The following is a 24,546-nucleotide window of genomic DNA, read 5'->3' on the forward strand; positions in this document are numbered from 1 at the left end:
CACACCAAACTAAATGTCTGAGGTTTAAATAGGGCAAGCCTCATTTAAAATGCTGAGTAACGATCTTCTAATCATGTGCACCTGGTGTGATACACCTGTGTGTGAGTTGAGCCATTTTAAGTGGAATAAATGTGGGGGTGTCCTAACTTTTTCCTCAGTTAGAATATGCATTTTTGTAGAATTACATTTACAAAAGATCTGGAAAAGTCTTTTCTTCAGTTTTAATTGTTTAGTTATATTCCTATAATCTCCCAGTATTGTTAAAATTGAGATTAAATATTTATATATCCAAAAATGTTACAAAAATACACAGGCTTTCATAGGGTGCCCTAACTTTTTCACATTACTGTATGAAATCTTTCGTGAATGTGTTTTACACGTACATGACATTTTTATTAACCTAATGTTCGTACACCTATCAATCTTTTTTCACTCAAACCAAATTTACATGTGCTAACGTCTAGAAACTCATATCGCTTTGGCCCTGTACGCCTTCTTTCCTCTTGAAGAAAGGTAAGCCCACCTCGTGAGATGGCACACATACTATTTATAATGGATTACGTGTTTCTCTTTCATATTATTGCTATTAGAAGTTCCCCATTGGGGCAGCGGTAAGTCTTCGGATTTACAACGGTAAAATCTGTGGTTCAATTCACCTCGGTGGACACAGCAGTAAGGCTAATGTGGCTGTGCTAAAACACAAGCAAACGCTATTAGAAAAAGTCGGTAGTGTATGCAGCTTTGGTTCCTGGTAAACTTCACTTTAACGTTTTGTCTTGATTTCGTCGGTCAGTCGCAATTATCTTTGTCTTTTTCCTGTGTACGCGTATTAGGAAAACTTCCCCTGAGCCACCAGTAAAGGTAGCAACAAAACTAAACTAGTGAATGTCAAGACTTGCACAGTTTGTGCGAATAAAATGTTGCGCTTCTTTTCTTTTTTATCCACCATCGATTCATTCTCTGCATTATATTTTCGAAATCTATTTCTGTGAATACTTCTGAAATTATCTGCCGGATATCGGTGGACGTAAATATAACATTGATTAGAACGTGTTTACGACCTCTCGAGAATGTCATGCTAATTGCAGGAAACATACATGAAAAGTTACCTAACCATAACGTAACAACAGACGTAGTCTGAACTAGTTATGGAAATATGAAACGCGTAGCAGTTTTAGCTAAGACACAAGACCATTTCTTCAACAGGCATTCTCGTGAAGAAAATATTGAAAGTACAATTGTTTGAGACAAAAGAATCTTGCTTAAATAATAACCCTTGACGAAAACACAAATATTCGGGAAAATAAACGTTTTCGGTATGCTAACTGTTGTTTTTTTTTTGTTGTTTTTTTTCAGAATTACTACATAAAAGGCTAGCTGTGGTTAGCTGTCCCCAGTGTTCAACTAACAAAATAAAGAAAAGACAGCTAGTCAACTGGATCTATCAAGAAAGAGCTTTTGGGCTTCTGTTACTTAATTGAATATTGGAATTTCATCGCCACCTTTAGAGTACTCTCATGGATAACACTTTTGAACGGTTCATAAACCAAGAGTTTCCCGCTAGATAGTCTACAGATTTACAACGCTAAAACCATGGGTTCGATTGCCCTCAGTGAACTCGGCAGATAGCCCCATGTGGCTTTGCTATAAGAAAACAAACACACACAAACCAAGAACTTTCAGATTCAAAGTCCCAACACGCTAACCTTTAAGCGACGTTCAACTCTCAAAACGTCACAATGTCATATGTGAAAAGTGGGTAAATGCTCTCGTAATCAAAGGTAGGTTAAAAAATAAATTAAAAACATGCTTGTCGTACAAATAAGTTGTTTCGCACTTGAGGAAATATCCCTAATTTTTATATGATCTCTTATTGATTGTATTGTCACTTCTTAAGATAACTTTAAAATTTCTTACTTAAGCCGTTCCTTGGTGTAAAAAACAAAAGAACTACCTCTTTTATCTCTTGAATTTCTCACACAAAAGTTTTCCAAGATTTCCTGTGATTTGTTACGTTTCCGTATTGGAAAGGTTCAAGGAACTGGATATGAATAAAATTGACAGTGTTTTGCACAGCTAAATAGCAAACTGACAATATCTTTTTATTTGGAATTACCGTGATGTCGGTTTCCTTCAGCGAATTTTAATGTATTTATATTTCACTTAAGAACAATTATACTCCAACTCTCGGCTGTCCATTTGGCAGATATCGCAAACCAGGCGAAAATAGATAAACAAGTAATAAAATTAAAGGTAGTTTTCGATGTTGAAGCTTGGTTACTTAACGTTTGTTATCTATTACTCCATAATCTTGACGTTTAAATAGCCATAAACTTGAATAAAGTCGCAACACGTTTTTTCAAAGATATAAGTAAGTTTTTCGAATAGCTTATCCACTATTACCTCTACGATAAGAAAATTTGCATCAAGAAATTTATTAGTGTAATCTCTAACAGAATAAAATAGTTTTATTTTAAGTAATACACGAAGTTTCATATCACGAATAGATCTGGCACCTTATAAATATATTTAATAACCAACAATTTGTTTTTAAGATCAGTAATGAAATAAAACGAGAACACTGGGTTAAAATTATGTTCGTAATCTAAATCCTTTTTCGTGTTTCTTATTAACCTCTATTTCTTCTTTGTAACGTTAAGTAATATCTACAAAGACATTTTAACCACTAAAATGCTAACCACCATTCCCCCAGGTGGATCAACAAGAAGTTTACAGACTTACAACGTTAACATCCAGGTATGATTCTTGTGGTGGTTACACCAGGTAGCTCAACGAGGTTTTGCACTAAACCAAGCTACCAAACAATCATTTAATTATTCTTGTTTACTATTTTATTCCCTGTAGTGAAATATAAAGGAATTTAAGCAAGTGCACAGCCATTTCAAAATTTCACAAATTCTGCCTCTTCATCAGGATTCGGTCAATATTTTGGACCAGGGAGGGTCAGTTTCAGCGTTGACCTCTTCCACCCTCTCAAAAATTATTTTGTTTGCACTCTTAGTGAAACATAAGTAATAAAGTAACCCTTTTAATTTTTTATCACTCGCAATATGTTAACTTTTGTACAATGTCCCAATCTTAATTAGCATACCCTTTTCGTACCATGTCAAATTCATGAGGTAATATTATTTCGTATATTTTCACTAGCTTCACTTATGCATGATTGCACTATTAGTCCGTGTTCACAATACAGTTCCACTTAGCAGTCATATACACACATGCACAAAATCCTATTTTTGTATACAAAACCCTTTTAAAATAGAGCTACAATTGTGTATAGAACTCAGTTTGTCTAGCAATGTTTGGCCTGTAAGTTCCATATTTATGATGTTTAGAAGGGAGAGGTACTTACAGCTAGGCTTATCATGTATTATATAACCATCTAGTTTGATCAAAAGTTCATTTATATTAACATTTTTGTTATAGCACTGATACAAGTTATCCAAGAGTCTGTCTTATAGTGTTGTCATGTTTGAATACTTGTGGACAAATTCCGAGTTCTTTTTATTGTGGGTCTCTATATGCTTTTATTAAAATATAGTTTTGTATTTGCTGTAGTTTGTTGACGTGTGTTTTAAATATATTTATCCATGTTATGCAGGCATATTCTACGACTGTTTTATGTATGTTTTATAGATCTTAATACGTTTTTCCGGTAAAGCTCCTTGTTTGTTACCAGTCAGACTCCTAACGTAACTTAATCTTTTTCAGATTCTGGTTTTTATGTTATTAATGTGTGGTATCCAGTTTAATTTTAAGTAAAATGTAATTCCTAAGAACTGAATGCACGGTTTAGTTTGTTTTGAATTTCACGCAAAGCTATCTGAGGGCTAGCTGTGTGAACCGTCCCTATGAAAAAGAAGGCTCTTGGGGTACTCTTTACCAACTAAAGGTGGGATTGACTGTGACATTACAACACCTCTACGGCTAAAAAAATGGCGAGCACATTCGGTGATAGTATTTGACCCTGCGTCCCGCTAACTGCGAGTAGAGCGCCGAGATCTTTCATATTATATGTCTTGTGGCTGTGTTTAGCAACATGTAAGCTACTTGTGTATTTACATTGCAAATTTTGAAGTCACTGTCGACAGGTGCTTTTCAGTTTCGAAGTTCTTTCTACACATGCGCACACTTCCTTTCCGAATTTCATAACAAACTAGATTACATTATCGTTTCCCTGTTTTGGTTTATTTGTTTTGAATTTCGCACAAAGCTACACAAGGGCGATCTGCGCTGTTATCATTTCCTTAACAAACAAGATATGCAGTTCTAAAAATCATTATCATAGCGGTTCATTCGGTAAATATATTGGATATGTTGTTTTACGCTCCTTTAGAAGTAATATCTTATCAATTTCTTCTACATTACGTTCTGAAAGAAAATAATTAGCAACCACTGCTAGATTCTCATTTATTAAAAGGGGCTGTTTTTGGACTCTGTCAGATTTAACATTATTCCACAACGCCAAATAATAAACAAATTAACAAAAGCAACTGTATAAAAACTACAAACAAGAACTGCAATATTTTGTGGATAATATTTTGTGGCCAGGTGGTCAAGGCACTCAACTCGCAATCTGAGTGTCGTGAGTTCGAATCCCCGTCGTACTAAACATGCTCGCCCCTTCAGCCGTGTGGGTGTTATAATGTTAAGATTACTCCCACTATTCGTTGGTAAAAGAGTAGCCCAAGAGTTGGCGGTAAGTAATGATAACTAATTTCCTTCCTTCTAGTCTTACACTGCAAAATTAGGGACGACTAGCACAGATAAGCCTTGTGTAGCTTTGCTCGAAATTCAAAGCAAATCAAAACATTCAATGTTTTAAAATTTTCCACGGAATAAAAAATATTTCATTATACCCAGTTTCTATAGGGCTCTAACGTATACACTCAAAAGCGTTTTTAGATTGTTTTGGAATTTCGCACAAAGCTACTCGAGGGCTATCTGTGCTAGCCGTCCCTAATTTAGCAGCGTAAGACTAGAGGGAAGGCAGCTAGTCATCACCACCCACCGCCAACTCTTGGGCTACTCTTTTACCAACGAATAGTGGGATTGACCGTCACGTTATAACGACCCCACGGCTGAAAGGGCGAGCATGTTTGGCGCGACCGGGATGCGAACCCGCGACCCTCAGATTACGAGTCGCATGCCTTAATACGCTTGGCCATGCCGGGCCAGATTAGTTTACACCATCAGCTACTAACTGTTGTGCTATTATTTGTCAACAGAAAGTGGTATTCACCGTCATATTTTAACATCTCCACAATTGAAAATGCAAACATATTTTCTGATGGGATTTTACCGCACGACCAACACAATGCGAATCTAAAGCGGTTCTGACTGTTTTGTAAATTCATCAACAAACATTACACAAAAGGTAAAATGTGGATTACAAAATGAATAATTATAAATTAATATTAGAATCAAAGAACGTTTAAAGAACATCTTAAAATCATACAGCTTCACATTTTACAAACCTAAGGGACAGTCACACAACTGACAACCCACTATTCGCTGGTAAAAGAGTAGCCCAAGAGTTGGCGGTAGGTAATGATAACTAGTTTCCTTCTCTCTAGTCTTACACTGCAAAATTAGGGACAACTAGCACAGATAAGCCTTGTGTAGCTTTGTTCGAAATTCAAAAACAAATAAAGCAAACCAAAATGGTACCCAAATAATATTTATATGTTTATATTTTTAAGCCTATTGAATTTATACTTGGGTAAGATTTTTTTTTTACTGACACACTTTCATCAACGCCTGTGGTCCGTTTTTAAAATCATCACGTGAAAAAAGTCTTCGAAATTTCATTTTTATAGAAGAAGTAGCCGAAATTCGGGTGGTGTTCATTCTACAATTCAATCCCTTTCATGTTGCAACAGATCACGAGGTTTTCAGGTCATGCTTCTTAACTCAGTGATTCTCTGTACCCCAAATTATTATAAGCCAACAACAAACTGTCCATATAATTGAACCTATATAAAATTGAAGCTCTCTGAAGTATAAGATAACAGATATTTTAAGTGGTTTATAATTATACATGGTAGGCATAACAACGTTATATTCAGCTCCATTTCAGTGATACATGGCAAATTTCAAAACCTCAGCTTTTGTAATAGAAAAAAATAATTGTTGTTCACAAAAAAATGTTTTTTTACAGTACAATAGCAAATATGCAAGTTACCTTACCTCGATCCTCCATATTATGAAAAACGTTGAACTTTTTGGAATGATATTAAAAGCTGGGTCACTCGTCGCCATGGTAATACCTATAGAAAGGTTAATGAGTAAAGTTATAATAGTAATGCTAAATCGGTTTTACAAAATATAAAAAATTCTACGAAAAACAAATAGCTCAGAATTAACATATTAGTACATGGGAAAAGAAAAGGTAAGTAGTACAAGAACATAATGACTACTGAACATCATCATCTACTTTTAAAATGAATTCTGACGTAAACACCAGATTACAAGAATAGGTAAGTAGTCGCCAGTTTACATGTTACAACATTAGAATAAATTCTAAGGTTTGATCTACGACTCAAAACTCACGTATGCCTAACACAAACAATATTAAAGCCAAACTTTGGTAACATATGAACTATGCTAGGACTTGGGGGTTTGACTAGCAAGAACAGTGAAACTTCTGTAACCAACATAACCAAAATATATATAATGTGCATACTCCCTGTCATAGAATACGCATGCCCGGCATAGATTAACATTGTACCAATACACATAAGAAACATATGCATGCCTGGCATGAATTAATATAGTACCAATACAAACAAAACAAAATTATCTACTTACAACAGTTTTTAAAGCATCCGAAATCAACTTCATCATAGTTGTTACACAAACGTACAAATCTGCAACCACTGCCTTACAAACTTTCACCTACTTCGCCGTATTACATTGCGGAAAATTGGAATAAAAACGAATTTGAAATGAATTAGACCGCTACTTTGTTTGTTTGTTTTAAATTTTGCGCAAAGCTACTTGAGGGCTATCTGCGTCACCCGTCCCTAATTTAGCAGTGGGAAGGCTAGTCATCACCACCCACCGCTACTGGATATATGAGGAATGTAGGCCTAAGCACTTCTCCTCAGTTAACATATACATAACAATTGTTTTTAAATTTCGCACAAAGCTACTCGAGGGTTATCTGTGCTAGCCGTCCCTAATTTAGCAGTGTAAGACTAGAGGGAAGGCAGCTAGTCATCACCACCCACCGCCAACTCTTGGGCTACTCTTTTACCAACGAATAGTGGGTTGTTAGTTGTGTGACTGTCCCTTAGGTTTGTAAAATGTGAAGCTGTATGATTTTAAGATGTTCTTTAAACGTTCTTTGATTCTAATAATAACGGCTGAAAGAGCGAGCATGTGTGGCGCAACGGAGATGCGAACCCGCGACCCTCAGATTACGAGTCGTACGCCTTAACACGCTTGGCCATGCCGGGTCTTATTTTTAGCGTTCTGTCCACCACGTGGTAAAAATACAAGACAAATATGACTAATACACAAACTGTGACATAACGTGAATAGCAGTATTTTAGATAAAATATTTGTTTCTTTGTTTAGAATTTCGCGCAAAGCTACACGATGTCTGTCTGTGCTAGCCACCCCTAATTTCGCAGTAAGACTAGAGAGAAAGCAGCTAGTCATCATCACCTACCGCCAACTCCTGGGCCACTCTTTTACCAACCAATAATGGAATTTAGGTAAAATAGCAATATAGCAAGCAAACTAATAAATAATTATAGTTTCCATATTTTTAGCGAAAAACATTCACAAACAGTTTAATGTTTTTTCATAAACAACCTATTTTAAACCCTACAATAATTTAGGCTTAAGATTTTTGAAAAACTGAAAAGTTTATGGTGATGAAAACTTCTCAAAAGTTCAATTTATTACTAATTTATCTTTATTCCAAGTCTTAAAACGAAATGTTAGATGATAGTACTTTGGAAAAGGCAAATGGACGCTAGGTGAACTGACACTAAAGCAGACGTAAAACTATCACTGGGATTGTAGCCTTCCCTGTCAAGACGCAACGATTTTATAATTCACAAACGTTATATTAGATACCGTACATATTACTACTGAATTTGTTAATCATCAGATTTTCGAGCCAACATTTATACACTGAGTACACAATGAACACATTTATTACGCTAATATGAGTCGACACAATAGATTGTCGTTACAACCTTTCTCAACTCGTGTATGAATCTACTTTCTTTTTCTTATCTAAGTTTAGAAGAAATAATTTTTTTAAACCATTTTGCAAAACAATAAATTAAAATTGATTAATTGATTAAAAGATAAAGTTACATTTGCTCTCTAAAGTAAGCAAGTATATCTAAATAAACTTATTTAGGTTGTACTAAAACTGGCGATATATATAATTTCATACGACTCGCTGAGCGTATACTTTAATAAGTTCAAATGTCTAAACGCTGACCCAACAATTTGATACACAATCAAAACACTCGAGTCTTCTCCATTAACCGCCCTCTGCGGCACAGCGATACGTCTGCGGTCTCATAATGCTAGAAACTGGATTTCTATACTCGTGATGGGCATAGCACAGATAGCCCATTGTATAGCTTTGTGATTAATTACAAACTTCTCCATCATCAAATTAAAACCACGCTTTGTGGATTCTAGCGAGGTTGAGAATTTTAACATACTAGGAAATGAAGAGTGGGCGCGCGTAAATATAAGAATTCAACATTACAACTAATTTATTTATTACAGAAAAAAAAATGATTAGCACAAATATTACCAATATAAATATTTAAATTAATATAGGCACTTCTCATAATGTATTTAACCGAGAATGATAAGAAGTAGTGACATAAAACTGTATTTGAAAACAATAGAGTTGAAAAATGTTCTCCAATGTTTCTTTTTTTTTCTTTATAATTGTTAAAAAAGTTCGCAAGTACGCTACTTTGTTCCATTAAAGTGAATGATATCTGTAAATAGAATGAAAAATTAGATTTGATACCATTGTCAGATTCCTATATAAAAGTTGAAAATATAAAGAAACAATCGAAGACAAAACGTCGACCAAAACTGAAACTTTCATATTTCTTCCATTTCATATCAGATGATGGGTGTTGTGAATGGCTTGGAATTAAACACTGAAAAACAAATGTATATATATATATATATATATATATTTATAAACTTCAAACCGCTTCATTCAAAACTCTTATGGTTTTGACTGACGCTTTTCGTGTGTTTTTCCTGATTTTTTATTTTTATTTATAAAGGAATCTAACAGCAGTATCAATTTCAAATTTTAGTGGCTTTGTATGTATGTGTATAAATGAAACGAACTACATTTATATGTGATCTTTTATTCACTGCCACAAAATTAAAATAAATATAGATAAACTTGTAGAGCGTATATTTGTCAGTAATAATGGAAAATAAACCATTATAACGACAACAAAGCTCCATATGATAGGGTATTGTGTACCTAAGTTCTTTAAACAGTGGTACATAGATAAAAAAATATTAGAACTTAAGAAAAACCATAGCACGTAGAAAGTTATTTAGTTTGTATACCAAGATCTGAATATTCAGAAATTAAATTCAATATTATTTCCATTATTCTTAATCACTATATCTTAGCTAAATTAAACCAATGTGAGCGTTTACTCTTAGAATATCTTCTACACTGAAACAGATAAAAGCAAAGCTAAACAATGTTTTGAAGATATAATCATGTTAAATACGAAAGTTTCTTTGCAATATTTCTATACTTGAGCATCAAACTGTTAATATTTTATGAACAGAAGAGGCAATAAATTAATTAGTGATAGACAACAGACTTTCTAACATTTCTTCTGACAATTAGATGCTCGAAGACCTTGCATAAGCATTGTTTATTAAGTATAATGTACTAAATACCTGTAATAATACACTTACAATAATTATATCGAGCAATATAAGTATGTATTTGTATTTTGTATTCAAAACATGAAAATGATTCTCTTGTGTGTACGAATTAGGAAACATTGGAATATCTGAATTTGTTTCCTTTTTTTATTATTATTAATTTCTTCTTCCAGTTTCGTAACTTCCAAGGTCACAGCTCAGGAAACAGCTTTACTGAGAATCTTTAAAACAGAAACATACAAATAATGGTTTTCAACAAAACATAAAAATTCTAGTATTGGTATCCAAATACCAATCTAACTGTTGCTGCCTCAAATTTTGAACTACTAATCGGAAAGAAGACAATCAGTTAGCAGCATCCTGCAACATACCATTGACTGTCACTCTTGTCACGCACCCACAGTTTAAAATGTGGGGAATATCTTATGGATCAGGCTTGTCACTTCTGAAATACAGAGCTCTGCCGTACTGCCAACCCACGCCCCAATAAATATGATTTTTGAGAATATAAATGAATATTATTCAATCATGTTTCATTAAAATTTGTTAAATATCGTGCATGACATATATTAGCAATACCGATTATCAATTCCCTTTAAGGTAGAATATTAAATCTCCTAAGTTTCATTGCATAAACTCCCTTAAGAACTTTCCCGTTTGCACTCATTTCACTTACCAATATACATTCGCGTCAAAACTTCTCACTGAACGGTGACACGAGTCTGTTTGTTGCAAAGCATAAAGCCACAAAACAGGTTATCTTTGCTCTTCTCACTGGGTATCGAAACCTCATTTCAAGCGTTATAAGCCTCTCAGACTTACCGTTTGGCCACCAAGGATGAGGTTACAATATAAATACAATAAAGAAGTCGGTTTTATATGGAATCTTTCGAAATGGGAAACCTCACCAGTCAGAACATGGATCTGGTTTAACATTACCAGAAACACAAATATCTGAAGATCTTTACTCACCTGTGTAAAGCTCAGCAAGTGTGTGAATTTAACAGCTTTTTCTTTATGTCACTGTGGTTTTTGTATAGTTTCACTTGAATTATCCGCTTTTATTTCAACTGTGTCCAGACAAAACATTTTCGCCACTTTGACCCTTTCCTTGTTTACGCATGAGAAAATGTTCTCGCCACCTGTTATTCATTATAATTATATCCATTGTATTCTTGAAATCCAACCACAAACTAACCATGTCACAGAACAATTCTATTCATATTTGGTTTTCTCTGTGTGTCAATTCTTAGATCGCTGTTGTCCGAAACAAAACAGTACCCATTGGTTTGAGTATTGTACGTTGGCTTTCGATTTTGAAACTTTACAAGTGCTTGAATTACTTAAACAAAAAACAAAAGAACAGTCACTACTACTTCTCAAATTTATATACATTTCAGCAAAAGTTTGTTTGCATGTTTCAGAAAATTGCCTGAAGCTATTACAAAGGACTATTTACAGCTAACTATTCCTAATTTTTAAGTGACAGATCATAGAAGAAACCAGTTATTCAGCAGTTCCCACCGCCACGTCTTGAGCTTTCCCTGTCTCATCAAATACCAATATTTAACCGTTAATCTTATAATGCACCCATTTTCCCAAATTACGGAGCGTGATTTTCACAGAAACTGGTCGCGAGCCATGAATCATCATATCCACAGTACCGTATGTTAATCATTGGACCACAACCTGTCTTAAACTTACATAACATACATTAAAATACATTTATTTTTTGCATACAAATGAGTTCCATTTGAAAAACATAATTGAAAACGCAGACAGTAAAATAAGTTAAGAGCCACACAAGAGCGGTGACTAATCGCTACATGTTCAAACGCACTGGAAAATTATTAGGTTTTGAGAAAGAAAAGTGTTTAAACGTATAACTGAGTTAAGTAACACCCGACCAAATATCTATGCCATTTGTATTGTGTTACAAAACACTGATGTAAGCCTACTTTACACTTGTTACCACAGTCTTCAAAATCGAACCTTTTATAACGATACATTTTGCATCTTTATACCCTAGCTAATTTATGTTGTTGCAGAATACTGATCAACCTTTACGGTTAAAATATGAAAACACTTTACCACCAAAATACCTGGTATTTGACATAACTGCTATGTAAAAAACAACCATAGCCTTGAAAACAAATAATGAGTGGCAATTTGGCAAACTGAAAATGTGTTTGTTGTTAAACAGAAACCTACACACTGGACTATCTGTGCTGTGCTCACTATGGGTATCTAAACCTGGTTTTTAGCTTTGCAAATCTTTAGATTTACAAGATGAAATAACAACGCTAAAATCAGGGGTTCGATTCCCTCGGTGGGCTCGGCAGATAGCCCGATGTGGCTTTGCTATAAGAAAAACACAAACACACACAAGATGAAATAAAAACTGTGTTGGCTTATGCTTGCTACCAACTCCTATAATAGAAATGGTTCATTATATATAGAAGGTTCACGTGTTTCTACTTACTGAATAAAAGTAAATAACGTTTGTTTTGGGTTCAAAATCTTCACATCCTTTGCTACTGCGAGTTTCAAGTAATCGTAATGATGTTTTTAGGTTTGCCTATTTCGTCTAAAAGTTATTTTTTGGCCGATCAGTTTTACTAATTTGTAAGTAGAAAGATTATTTTTAATTATGCGTGACGCCAGTGCATTATATCCGCGTGTGATGTATTCATGACGTCATACCTGTGTGTGTGTGTGTGTGTGTGTTTGTTTTTTCTCATAGCAAAGCCACATTGGGTTATCTGCTGAGCCCACCGATGGGTGTCATATCGGCGCCCTGAGAATGGAGAAAAACAAAAAAGATCTCCGTAACGAGAAACGGATGCGTAAGAGGAATATCGTGACCCCTATTACAAATCTACATGAACACAGAATAAAAACTGCTCGAAGTCGGGGGCTGTACATCGAGTAATAAAAAAAGATTTTCCAGTATCATATAAGCAAGAGTTCCATTACAGTATAATATACATTTATATATATATATATAACACCTACACATACGTATATAGGAATAAACACTAATGATCGATTTGAAATTAAAACCACTACTGCATTGAATAGAAACACATGTATACATGTACACTGTTCTATAGTTCAGCATTTGCACTACCTTTCTAGCATGATGCAGTTATTTGTGCTGGTAATATTTTCAACCACACGACAATGTGGAAAATATTTATGTCTTGCTGACATTTTTTGTAATCGTTACAGTCTTGTGTTATTATATAAAACGTAATAATTTAGGTAAAAAAATGCATTCTATACCTGACACACCATATTTAATAACGTTTCTCATTGGTAATTAGATCACATATAGACCCAGTTTTTAATTTCTCAGTCTGTTAATAGACGTTTTACTCAACCCTTCTGATGAACAATAAGCAATCTTCAAAATTTTTGCTTGCCAGTGTACTCGACTAAACCAAACTACGTACAAACAAATCGCGGTCGAAAAAAGCTCTATAATTAAACCAAACCACATACAAGCAAACTCTCCAACTAAACCCAACAATGTATAAACAAATCGAAACTAAAGGCAGAAGCATAATTTTACATTTACAAACCCATATAAAGTCGTGACCCTCAATATTCTTCAATTAAAATCTGGCAAATGCACAAAAAAAACAATCTTAATATTCTCCTATAAAATAACTTAAAAGTTTAACGTTTAAAATACCTCGAGCAAAATGCACTTCTATACAAAGAACTTTGAATATTTCCACATATAAGGTTAACTATAACAAGATTCGCATATATTGAAACAGTGTTTAAAAATACTGATCAAAATCATTCATACAAAAGAAGCTATTTTGCTTTACAAGCCCTTTGATAAAAATCGTTGATATACAAGAAGTATAAATACTTTACAAAACCTTTGACCAAATAGCTCAATTTGCTTGATAAACATTTTAACCAATACTATTTATACAGAACTGAAGATCTCTAATAAATCCTGTGATCAACAACATTATTATACTGAAACTGAATAAACTTTGTGAACTTTTTGATCAAACACTATCCCACACAAGCGTATTTTGTATAGTTGTGTGTGTATGTTTTCGAATTTCGCACAAAACTTATACCCGAGAGATCTGCACTAAACATCACTCATTTTGGAGGAAAAGACTGAAGGGGTAGAGGCAGCTAATTAACCCCGCCCACCGCCAACTCATGGGATCCTTTAATCGAATAGTGTAATTTGACTGTCACTCTTATAACGCCCCCGTGACTCGATGGGGAACATTGGGAGTGAACTACTGAATCTCACATACACAGGCAGCAATACTAATCAGTAGGTGGCACTCAGCCTAAAAATAATTGTAAGCATATGTAAGTATTACTACAAAACATTCATGTTATCTATTAATATAACTATTAGATCAAGTAGGCAAGTGATCTAATACGTATAATTTTTGACAAACATGGAAAACTGTCAATATAATGAAGATTTAATCCTTGATAACTGAGGCAGCACATACCAAGATAAACTGCGTTAAATGTTTCCAACTGTCCAACTCGTATTTGGTTTGTGAAACAACATAGATAAAATGTATGGCATGTTTCAGCAGTATGAGCATATATATATATATAAGACTAGTTAGCAGATATTATGCTTACCCTTAAATGTCATTCCATTTCAGTTGATAAGATAGAAAAGCCTGACAAGTACTTCATATCTCTTTAACATCTCTGAAATGCTTAGTAATATATATTTATTACATTACATATCTTAATGTCATGCAACATAAAATCACAGTTAAGGATATGTTTATTGCATAACTAAGCAACATAACAAACCATAACCCTAATTCCACAGCGTAAACTGAAAGTACACCATCATCGATCGCATAATGTTACTTATATCATCATATGTCAAGTTACGCCCTCTCCCACCACCACCAATGCACGATAAAAATCGAAAAACATAAACCATACAAACACAATGCTGGCTTCATTGTCCAAAAAACAATAAATTCAAAAATCTACGTTGAAAAGAAAAGATTGTAAATTTGTTTGTTTTTGTTTTGTTTTTAAATTTCGCACAAAGCTATTCGAAGGCTATCTGTGCTAGCCGTCCCTAATTTAGCAGTGTAAGACTAGAGGGAAGGCAGCTAGTCATCACCCCCACCGCCAACTCTTGGGCTACTCTTTTGCCAACGAATAGTGGGATTGACCGTCACATTATAACGCCCCCACAGCTGAAAAGGCGAGAATGTTTGACGCGACGGGGATGCAAACCCGCAACCCTCGGATTACGAGTCGCACGCCTTAACACACGTGGCCATGCCGGGCCGAGATTGTAAATAACATTCAAACAATTCTAAAGCCTCGTCACGTCATTAAGGTCATGCTCTCACGCCCAGTAATGTTCTGTCTGATGACTGTGCATCGTCAAAACAGTTTGGCAGTGTAATTTCCATTGCAAAAGGCTCTGTCGTAAGATCGTTGTGTCCAAAGTACACATCTCCTCTATACTTGCTTTCTATAACTCACCTAAAGTACGAGATCGAACATTTCCCAGAGCTTATTTCAACACTCAGTCGCATAGAAATAAATAGGCGCTAGGTTCGCCAACTTCCCGTGTATTTATACGGAATAGTATAAATGCTCCATCTGCTTGAAGTATGTAACTTTGTTTGTTTGTTTGTTTTGGAATTTCGCACAAAGCTACTCGAGGGCTATCTGTGCTAGCCGTCCCTAATTTAGCAGTGTAAGACTAGAGAGAAGGCAGCTAGTCATCACCACCCACCGCCAACTCTTGGGCTACTCTTTTACCAACGAATAGTGGGATTGACCGTCACATTATAACGCCCCCACGGCTGGGAGAGCGAGCATGTTTAGCGCGACGCGGGCGCGAACCCGCGAACCTCGGATTACGAGTCGCACGCCTTACGCGCTAGGCCATGCCGGGCCAAAAGAAGTATGTAACATTTGAACGGATGTATTGCTTTTCCAGCGGGAGACCTTTTTTTTTTATTACGTTGGGTACTGTTGCTTTGGACACATGGACGGCTTTTGCCACTGACCTTTGTGTTCATTCATAGTTTCACATTTTTTACAAGCAGTTGCATTTTGCTTACCACGACTAACATAAGACTTATTACACGTTTTTTTGTGGATAGTTCTGGTGCATCAAATTGTTTCATATTCTTAGTTTTCCAATGTCGTGAAAAACGTGGAGTATATCTGGCTAAGAAATTCTACATTCCCCATTTAAATAAATTCTTATGACCGGTATTTATGAACATTTTGAAATAAGACACTTACATACTCTTTCAAAGAACAATCAATTTCTGATGGCATCACATTATTTACGAAACATCAAACAATGTTAGTAATGTACTTCTGATACATCCAGTTCTATCGCAACTTTATATCGATTGTGGTTTTCACGAGACTTGATTTGCATATGCAAAACTATCCAACGTAACATACTCAATCCTCTGATAGTCATATTTAATAGTTCCCTTAATTTCCTCTATAACTTTTATATTATACATATACTAGTGTTTTGTCCAGGTGTTATCGCTTCACTTAAAAGTAAACTAATAATCATAAAGCACAGCATCTGGTGACATATGTCACACAATAAAGTTTCGTAAGTGTGTATGACACTTCATAAACAACTCCCCAAAGAGGAACAGCGGTAAGTGTACGGGCTTATAACCTTTAAGTTCGAGGTTAGATTTCCTGCGGTTGATGGAATAAATTGTCCAATGTGACTTTGCTCTAAAATGAACCAAAATCAAAAACTGTAAAAATAGTTTTGAAATGTTTCCTGAGGAAACTACGACACGTGAAATAAATCACGCAAACTTCTGTTCTTATAGAACTTTCCCACAATACCTTTAGTGATCCAAGCTTCAATTAAATATCAAAATACCAAAGATTATATAAGATCTTGAATTTACGTTTTAACATTACAACCGACCCGACATGGCCAGGTGGTTAAGGCGCTCGACTCGTAATCTGAGGTTTGCGGGTTCAAATCTTCGTCAAATCAAACATGCTCGCCCTTTCAGCCGTGGGAACGTTATAATGTGTTACTCAATCCCACTATTCATTGATAAAAGAGTAGCCCAAGAGCTGGCGGTGGTTGGTGATGACTAGCTGCCTTCCCTCTGGTCTCACACAGCTAAATTAGGGACGGCCAGCGCAGATAGCCCTCGTATATCTTTTAGCGAAATCAAAACAAACCAATCTCTCTTCCAAATGCTAAACTTACGCAACAAAATACTTCCGTAAGTCATACAACTGAGAGAACCCACTAAGTGACTCTTTATCATTAACACTGATATACCATATCACTGTTTGCTGAGGGTTGTCTATAAATTAAATTGCACATTAAACACACTGTTTTTCTGGACAGTTTTCATTTTTAGAAGACATTAATGAATTGGTTGAAGCTTTTTATCTAACATTATTGTATAGGTCTATTTTCAAATATCAAAGAAAACTTTCCATTTCTGTTAATCTTTAATAATAGTAAAACTATATAGCGAGTAAAAATAATTTGTATTTAAAAACTAAAATATCTGCAGAAAATTGTATAGATTTTATTGATTAATTAGCTCACAACAAAAACTCCACAACTTTAAATTTTGTATGCTATATCTTTTCAACAACTGTATAACTTTTAACACTAAAAGCGGTATTAACAATATATGTATTTTTCAAAATTCAAATGAAATTACAGCAAATTTAGTTAAATTTATATTCTTCCAACAGGTTTTCTTCATTATCACCCGTCTTCAGTTCTTATCTTAAAACCATTTTTATCAACGTTTTAAAATATAAGACAAAGTTATAAGCACAGCCCTGTTTCTTCACTTTTAATGTGTTAGTTTTATTCACGTCATGCTATGCAAATTGAATGGCATAATCAATGGCTTCACCATAAGAAAATACGAAAATAGAGTCTTCAATGTTGAAAGAAGTAACGTACTTCATTTGTCGCAAATGAACAGACGCAAAGTTTTACCATGAATAAGAGATATGAAATAATGTTTTATTTTCTCTACAATCATACCTCGCGAGAATGAAGTTCAACAGAATACACCTGTTTAAGTTCGGTCACACAGAAACTTTATCTTATATATTATATATGTAAACCAGCGTAAGAATATAGAGGTGGCACTTCAGATACTCACTTCTCCATTTCCTGTATTGAAGTTATGTTTTAATGAACCTTTTTATCTTTTCATAAGATTAGAAACAATATCAGTTTTCTATATAAAATCCTCACAAATCTTCCTAAACAAAGTGAATCGAAGAAAGGATAAAAGTTTCAGTAATCATTATTCCAGGTATTTATTAAAAATTGCTCAACAACTTTAAATTTTGTACGCTATATCTTTTCAACAACTGTATAAAAATATGTATTTTTCAAAATTCAAATGAAATTACAGCAAATTTAGTTAAATTTATATTCTTCCAACAGATTTTCTTCATTATCACCCGTCTTCAGTTCTTATCTTAAAACCATTTTTATCAACGTTTTAAAATATAAGACAAAGTTATTAACACAGCCAACAAAACCTACAGATCATGTTTTAAGTGCTAATGTTGTTGTTTTGAATTAAGCACAAAGCCACACAATGGGCTATCTGTGCTCTGCCCACCACCTGTATCGAAACCCGAATTTTAACGTTGTAAGTCCGCAGACATACCGCTGAACCACCAGGGGACAAGTGCTAATGAAAGAAAATGAAGTACCTTTATGTTTTTAGAGTGTAGTCTTTTTGCCTCAAATACTATGTCAATATTTTACGTAAATTTGAAACATTTTATACAGCAAATGGAAGCTCATTTTAGCGCTCATTTCTAAAATTAGAGACAGTGTCAACTGAACAGAGATACTGTTCTTCTATTCTTCTAGCAATATTCAATGACACCAGTAAGTAAATATGCAATCCTGTTTGCAGAACATGCATCTGATTGCAAGAATTCTGATAAAACTTCACTAACCTCCACTGTTGAATCATAGATGGCGCTAAATGAATAGTATATTCCCTGTGCAAAAACAGGGTAATACGGATTAGAGTTTCTGCACTTTAAGTGTTATTTTGCTACAAAAGTCTGAATTTACAAATTACAAAACTGTTATTTCATTTTCTTCTGTTTTGGTCGCATTACTACGCTGGTCCTACAGTTCATATTATCCCTAAGGGGTAAATACAGTGTACTATGTTATTTAATAACGCTTTAATAAATTTCGACGTTTTTCCCAATAAGGTAACGAAGGATGCAAGTCAGTGCCTGAAATAAGCTAGAAAAATATTCCCTGAAAATAATTTGCTACAAATGCAGGGAATATATAATGCTTTCGACATGTACAGTTACGACAGAAAGTGTTCATACCTCTGCGTCGTGAGTAGTTTTTTCTCCATAACTTAAAATGTATCACGATTAAGAAAATGAAAGTACAGCATACTATAAATATTATATATAATTATACTAACACACGTCTACATACGTTTTTATGTAAATTGAACGACAAATAAACTGTTTATAAACAAATAAACAAACATAGGAGGGGCTGAAAATGTTCGTGCATCTACTTTAATGGTCAGTCGTCTAGCCTTTCAGATGAATTACTTGGCGCAATCTCTCCTCATAGCCCTCCATGATCTTTTGACAATACTCGACTGGTGTTTTCTTCCATTCTTCTCTACAGAAGGCCTTCAACTCTTGCAAGTTTTTCGGATGACGCTGATGAACCCTGGTCTTCAACTCATGTCAAAAGTTTTCAATTGGGTTGAGATCGGATGACTGCGATGGCCACTCCAGAATGCTTATATGGTTCCTCTGCAACCAGGATTTCACATATTTCGATGTGTGCTTAGTCATTGTTGTGCTGGAAGATCCAACGACGCCCAAGGCACAAGCTCCGAGCATTATTCTTAATATAAGTGCCTAATATATCAACGTACTTTTCTTTTTTTCATGATTCCGTTGACGCGGTGAAGGCTGCCTACACCAAAAGAGCTGAAGGAACCCCATATCATGATCGAGCCACCTCCGTGTTTAACTGTAGGGATGGTGTTCTTTGGAAGATTTCGTTCCCCCTTCTTACGGAAAATATAGCGAAAATCATTGTGGCCGAAAAGCTCGTCTGACCAAAGAATACTCTTCCAATAGGTAAAGAGTTTATCTACATGCTTTCTTGCGTACCTCAATCGTGCTTCTAAATAAACAGGCTTTAAATATGGAGTTCTACGAGGACGGCATGCTTTAAACCCAGAAGAGCGTAACATGTTCGTAACTGTAGAGGTGCTTACTTCAACCCCAGTTTCCCTTACCAGTTTCTGTATGTCATTACGTGTTAAACGAGGGTTCCTACTAACTTCTCTGAGAACCTTCCTCTTGGTTCTCTCTGGAATTTTGGTGGGGCGTCCGGAAGGGAGGTTAGCAGTTGATCCTGTAAGCTTAAACTTGGCAATTATGCTTTGAACAAAAGATGTTGGCACATTAAGTTGTGTAGCAATATCGGAAAGAGACACACGAGACTTGTATTTTACGATAATTCGGTTTTTTTAAATCACTGGACAGTTGTTTTCTGTTCGCCATGATGACCAAGCAAATAATGACAGAGACGACGCTAAATTGCCGGAAGTACATATTTTGCTGGCTAAATTCCAATAATTATGAACCCAGTGTCTAGTTCTGGAATGATATAATGTAGTTTATTCGCCAAACTAAACAAAAGTTTTACGGGAATATCAGTTTTTTTCACACGTTCTGAAATGTACGAACACTTTAAACAGTTTATTTGTCGTTTAGTTCTTTAAATCTGCTGAGTAGGTATTTTTTTATTTACAGTTTTTAACATCATATTCTCCTATAAGATCTTAAGAAAACGTTCCTTAGTGCACACAACTAAACTGTCAAAACACTATATAATATCATTTAAGATAATATGAATCTTGTGTAAGTATTAGTTATCAAGTCGTTTGCAGAAATAATCCAAAATTATTGTGCAAGTCTGCGAAAGTTGATAGACTACAACCGTTAAAAGTTAAATAATTCGTTCAATCACAAAATATCGAAGCTAAAGTACAATATGTCACATATAGTGTTCTTACAAGTTTTAAATGAATACACTGTTACGGTAATAAATTATATTGAAAAAAAAAAAAGAGCAATAACTAAAATACACGGTAACCTTCAGAAAAGGATAATGACAAACTGGAGAAAAAAAAACATAACACTTTCTTTAACAGATTCGTCATTCCAATTACAAAGTCGCCGGTGTATGCGACTATTTCAAGCCAAAAAATGTTAATGCTTCATTAAAAGAATACAAACTATATGAAAAACGTTAAGCATATCAATATAATTATTTGCACAACAAAAATAGAGGATTCGGCAAAATACCTTCAAATGAACAGCTGACAATGTAGGGTCAATGAAAGGTGGTGTATTTATACACTTTTTACTTCCAATGAACTCGAAGTTTACTCCTGAGTTATTAATCTAATATTTTCTCCTCGATATGTCAACACGTACATCTACCTGGATTTAAAACATCGATTTCTGCCTCTTATTGCATGATTCTTATCAGATAATTTATCAGGTAACTAATGTTTGTAGTAACCAAGACTTAAACGGCGCAATGGTTACAAATGATAAGAATAACATGTAACCCATATCCATGTTTACAGCCTTGTCATGCTATACAAGTTTTGGTTGCAAAATGACATTCTGTGAAACATGTACATCCGGGTCAATGATCAAAACACAAAAGTTTCAAACAGAAAAACACAGAATAAGCTACGGAACTATAGATGTAAATTCGACAGAGCGTCTACGTATGAATATCATTTGCTGTCCTGTCGCTAACCGGGTTTTAGAAACTCTCATATTTTCATTATGTATAGAGCAAGTTCAAGGACAGTTAGAAGTTAAAATCATAAAACTAAGCTTCCTATATAACGTTCGTCCACACGTGGTTGCTGAGGCGCTCGAAAAACCCGTTTTATACGTTTGCCAGTCTTACGGTGTTACTAAGACATGCGATGACACTGGCATTTGATGGACTTTCGTTTTAAAACTAATCAAGTGAAATGTGTAAAACACACTTGTTGCAAACATTTGTAGTTTCCCTGAATCACCAAAGCTATCAAAATACTTTGAAATATTGAGTTTGATAATAACAACTTAGTTAAATTATTGTGAGTATGTTGTTGTCATAACTTATTATAGTTTCTATATTATGATTGTTTTACACAAAAAGTATTACAAATTTATGCAAAACCACAACTTGGTTTCAAGAATTATCATGTAATTGATTAAACTAAAGCTAAGTTTGTGATAACAGCATATATCCCAGCATACAATTATTACATTACTAACCAGTGTTAGTAGTAATGATATTATAGAGACTAAATTTGGGGTTTTTCCCTTAGATACGCGCAAGTGAATTGTCACTCGACATAATAATATTTTATGGAGCTAAACCTACATTTCAGATAAATGAACAAAACAAAGAAGCTAGCTCTCGTCAGTTTTAAAGGTCGTCTTACCTGTCTGTTTGTTACAGGAGAAAAAAAACCTCTTCAACTATATAACAACCTTACTTCTTCAAGGTAAACACCTTATAGACCGATTTACCAAGACGTTTGGTGGATATGTAATAATACTTGCATGGTATTACTACACCTTTCGTACCGAAGGATGTAGTTCTATTTATTTGAAACCACTTTTCAAAGCTGTAAGTCGTAAATTAGCTGCTTTTAATGCAAAATATTTTACTATTAGTATCAAATTTTATTAGATAAAATAATATCATTCTTGGCTAAGAATAAAGAGTTTATTTACTTTATGACGTCACAATTTAAAGATTACGAAATGTAACAGACGTTTGTAAGGAAAGTAACATTTCTCAAAAAGCTGCTGCCTCTATTTTCTTACACACAATGGTTGGCCCACCAAGACAAATACTCAATGGGCTCTAGTGGGCTCTACTCACCCATTTGAAAAGTGGAAACATTTTTGAAGTCCATCTGTTGTCTCATTCCTTGTAATTATTACAACTCCCAATATAGTTCTGCAGTAAACTAAATATTAATTAAGCCCTGTTACATAATTACATCTATTTCCTGTACAATAATAATAAATTCAATTAAACACAAAAATACGAAAATCTATAGCCCAATCGCTTTCGAATGATGGATCTACCGAAAATAAACTGGGAACATCTTCCGAAACAGATAGGGTTATAGAGTTTTATTTTTTTTTTTTCTTGAGTAAAATTCAATGTAGTATTTTATATCAGTTTCATTAGTAAATACACTTTAATGTTGTTGTTGTTGTTGAATTAAGCACAAAGCTACACAATGGGTTATCTGTGCTCTACCCACCACAGGTATCGAAACCCGGTTCTTAGCGTTGTATGTCCGCAGACATACCGCTGAGCCACTTGGGGTACACTTTAATGTTAATCATGGTTACTCAAACTCAAACTAACGTGGCAGGGGTTTAGTTTAGAGAGAGAGAAATCAGAAGAGTTCTCTCTTCAACTGGGGTGTTCAGAAACGTTGTGGTTCCTCTACGTCCCCTTTCGTGAATTCTTATTAGGAATAAGTTGTTGGGTTTTTTTTTTCAAATTAATTATTATTATTATTTTTAACTCTTTGGGTGGAGGATGTCTCTCTAAATGTTGTCTTGGGTGGAGGCAAAGGCAGTACCGGAAAGAAAGGCCGAGACCATCTATCATGGTTGTAGTGAGAAAATGAATATATATAGATCTTTATGTAAGAAACAAAATGGTCCAAATTATTTATCTTTAGACTTAAAAATTGTATTCAATTTTTATGAATATTAAGTAATATATAATGTCCCCTTTTCAGCATGTACATAAATTTCCTTTTTTTATATTCTGAATTAGTAATGTAATAGGTGTTTACGGTCATAATCACTGAGTTAACGAAGGCAAGAGGCATTTGACTCGGGAATATTTATTCTAGAGGCTTGCCCCCACTACAAAAACCCTACAATATGTGTATTCAGTATGTTACTGTATTCATGTAATAGCTGTCGTATAACCATGATGTTTCCATGAATTGGCATAGTGACGTACGTTGTATGGTTGTATGATTCTTGTGGTAGCCTAGTAAGTGAAAACCCACCAGAAGTTCAACAGTTTGTTTGTAATTAAGCACAGATATATGCAATGTGCTATCTGTGTGCTCTTACGGGTATAAACCTCGGTTTCTATCGTGTGTTTTTTTAAAGTCCGAAGACATACCACTGTGCCACTGGAAAGCAAATTGGACAACGTTTCAGAAGTCTTGATACTTGATACATTAGTTCTTCTTCAGTCTTATGTTATTTTCTACCAGGAATACTGGTCTATAATGCCTACAAGATCCCAGAACTCTGAAATATGTTAAGTGCACAAGAAGTAAATAATCTATTTAACTAAAGTTACCTTGGGAAGTGCTGAATAAAACACGTTTTGATAAAGCAATCTTTGATTATTCTTCTTATGAAGTTATCTGTTTTGTATTAAATACTTGTTAATTCCCAATGTATGTGCTGGCCATAATCTCTGATATACATGTATATATACACACACATATATTGTAACGG

At 34.6% G+C, this 24,546-nt stretch overlaps 1 protein-coding gene across 3 annotated transcripts in view; it reads right to left on the reverse strand.

Annotated features, from left to right (window-relative positions):
• Positions 1 to 22,606, reverse strand: part of LOC143226175 (villin-1-like) — an 85,877-nt gene extending 63,271 nt beyond the window's left edge. The window contains exons 1-2 of one of the 3 annotated variants that reach the window (XM_076456770.1): positions 22,479 to 22,606; positions 6,211 to 6,290 (exon numbers count right to left, since the gene is read on the reverse strand). In XM_076456770.1, the coding sequence (XP_076312885.1) occupies positions 6,211 to 6,282 (72 nt within the window). In that variant the 5' untranslated portion in view covers positions 6,283 to 6,290; positions 22,479 to 22,606. Of the gene's footprint in view, positions 1 to 6,210; positions 6,291 to 14,571; positions 14,600 to 21,330; positions 21,428 to 22,478 lie in introns of those variants that run through there. The other 2 variants (XM_076456771.1, XM_076456769.1) reach the window with 2 other exon arrangements.
• Positions 22,607 to 24,546: the final 1,940 nt, after the last annotated feature.

The sequence above is a fragment of the Tachypleus tridentatus genome, chromosome 9 (genome assembly GCF_004210375.1).
Source record: "Tachypleus tridentatus isolate NWPU-2018 chromosome 9, ASM421037v1, whole genome shotgun sequence".
In the NCBI taxonomy this organism is placed as follows: Eukaryota; Metazoa; Arthropoda; class Merostomata; order Xiphosura; family Limulidae; genus Tachypleus; species Tachypleus tridentatus.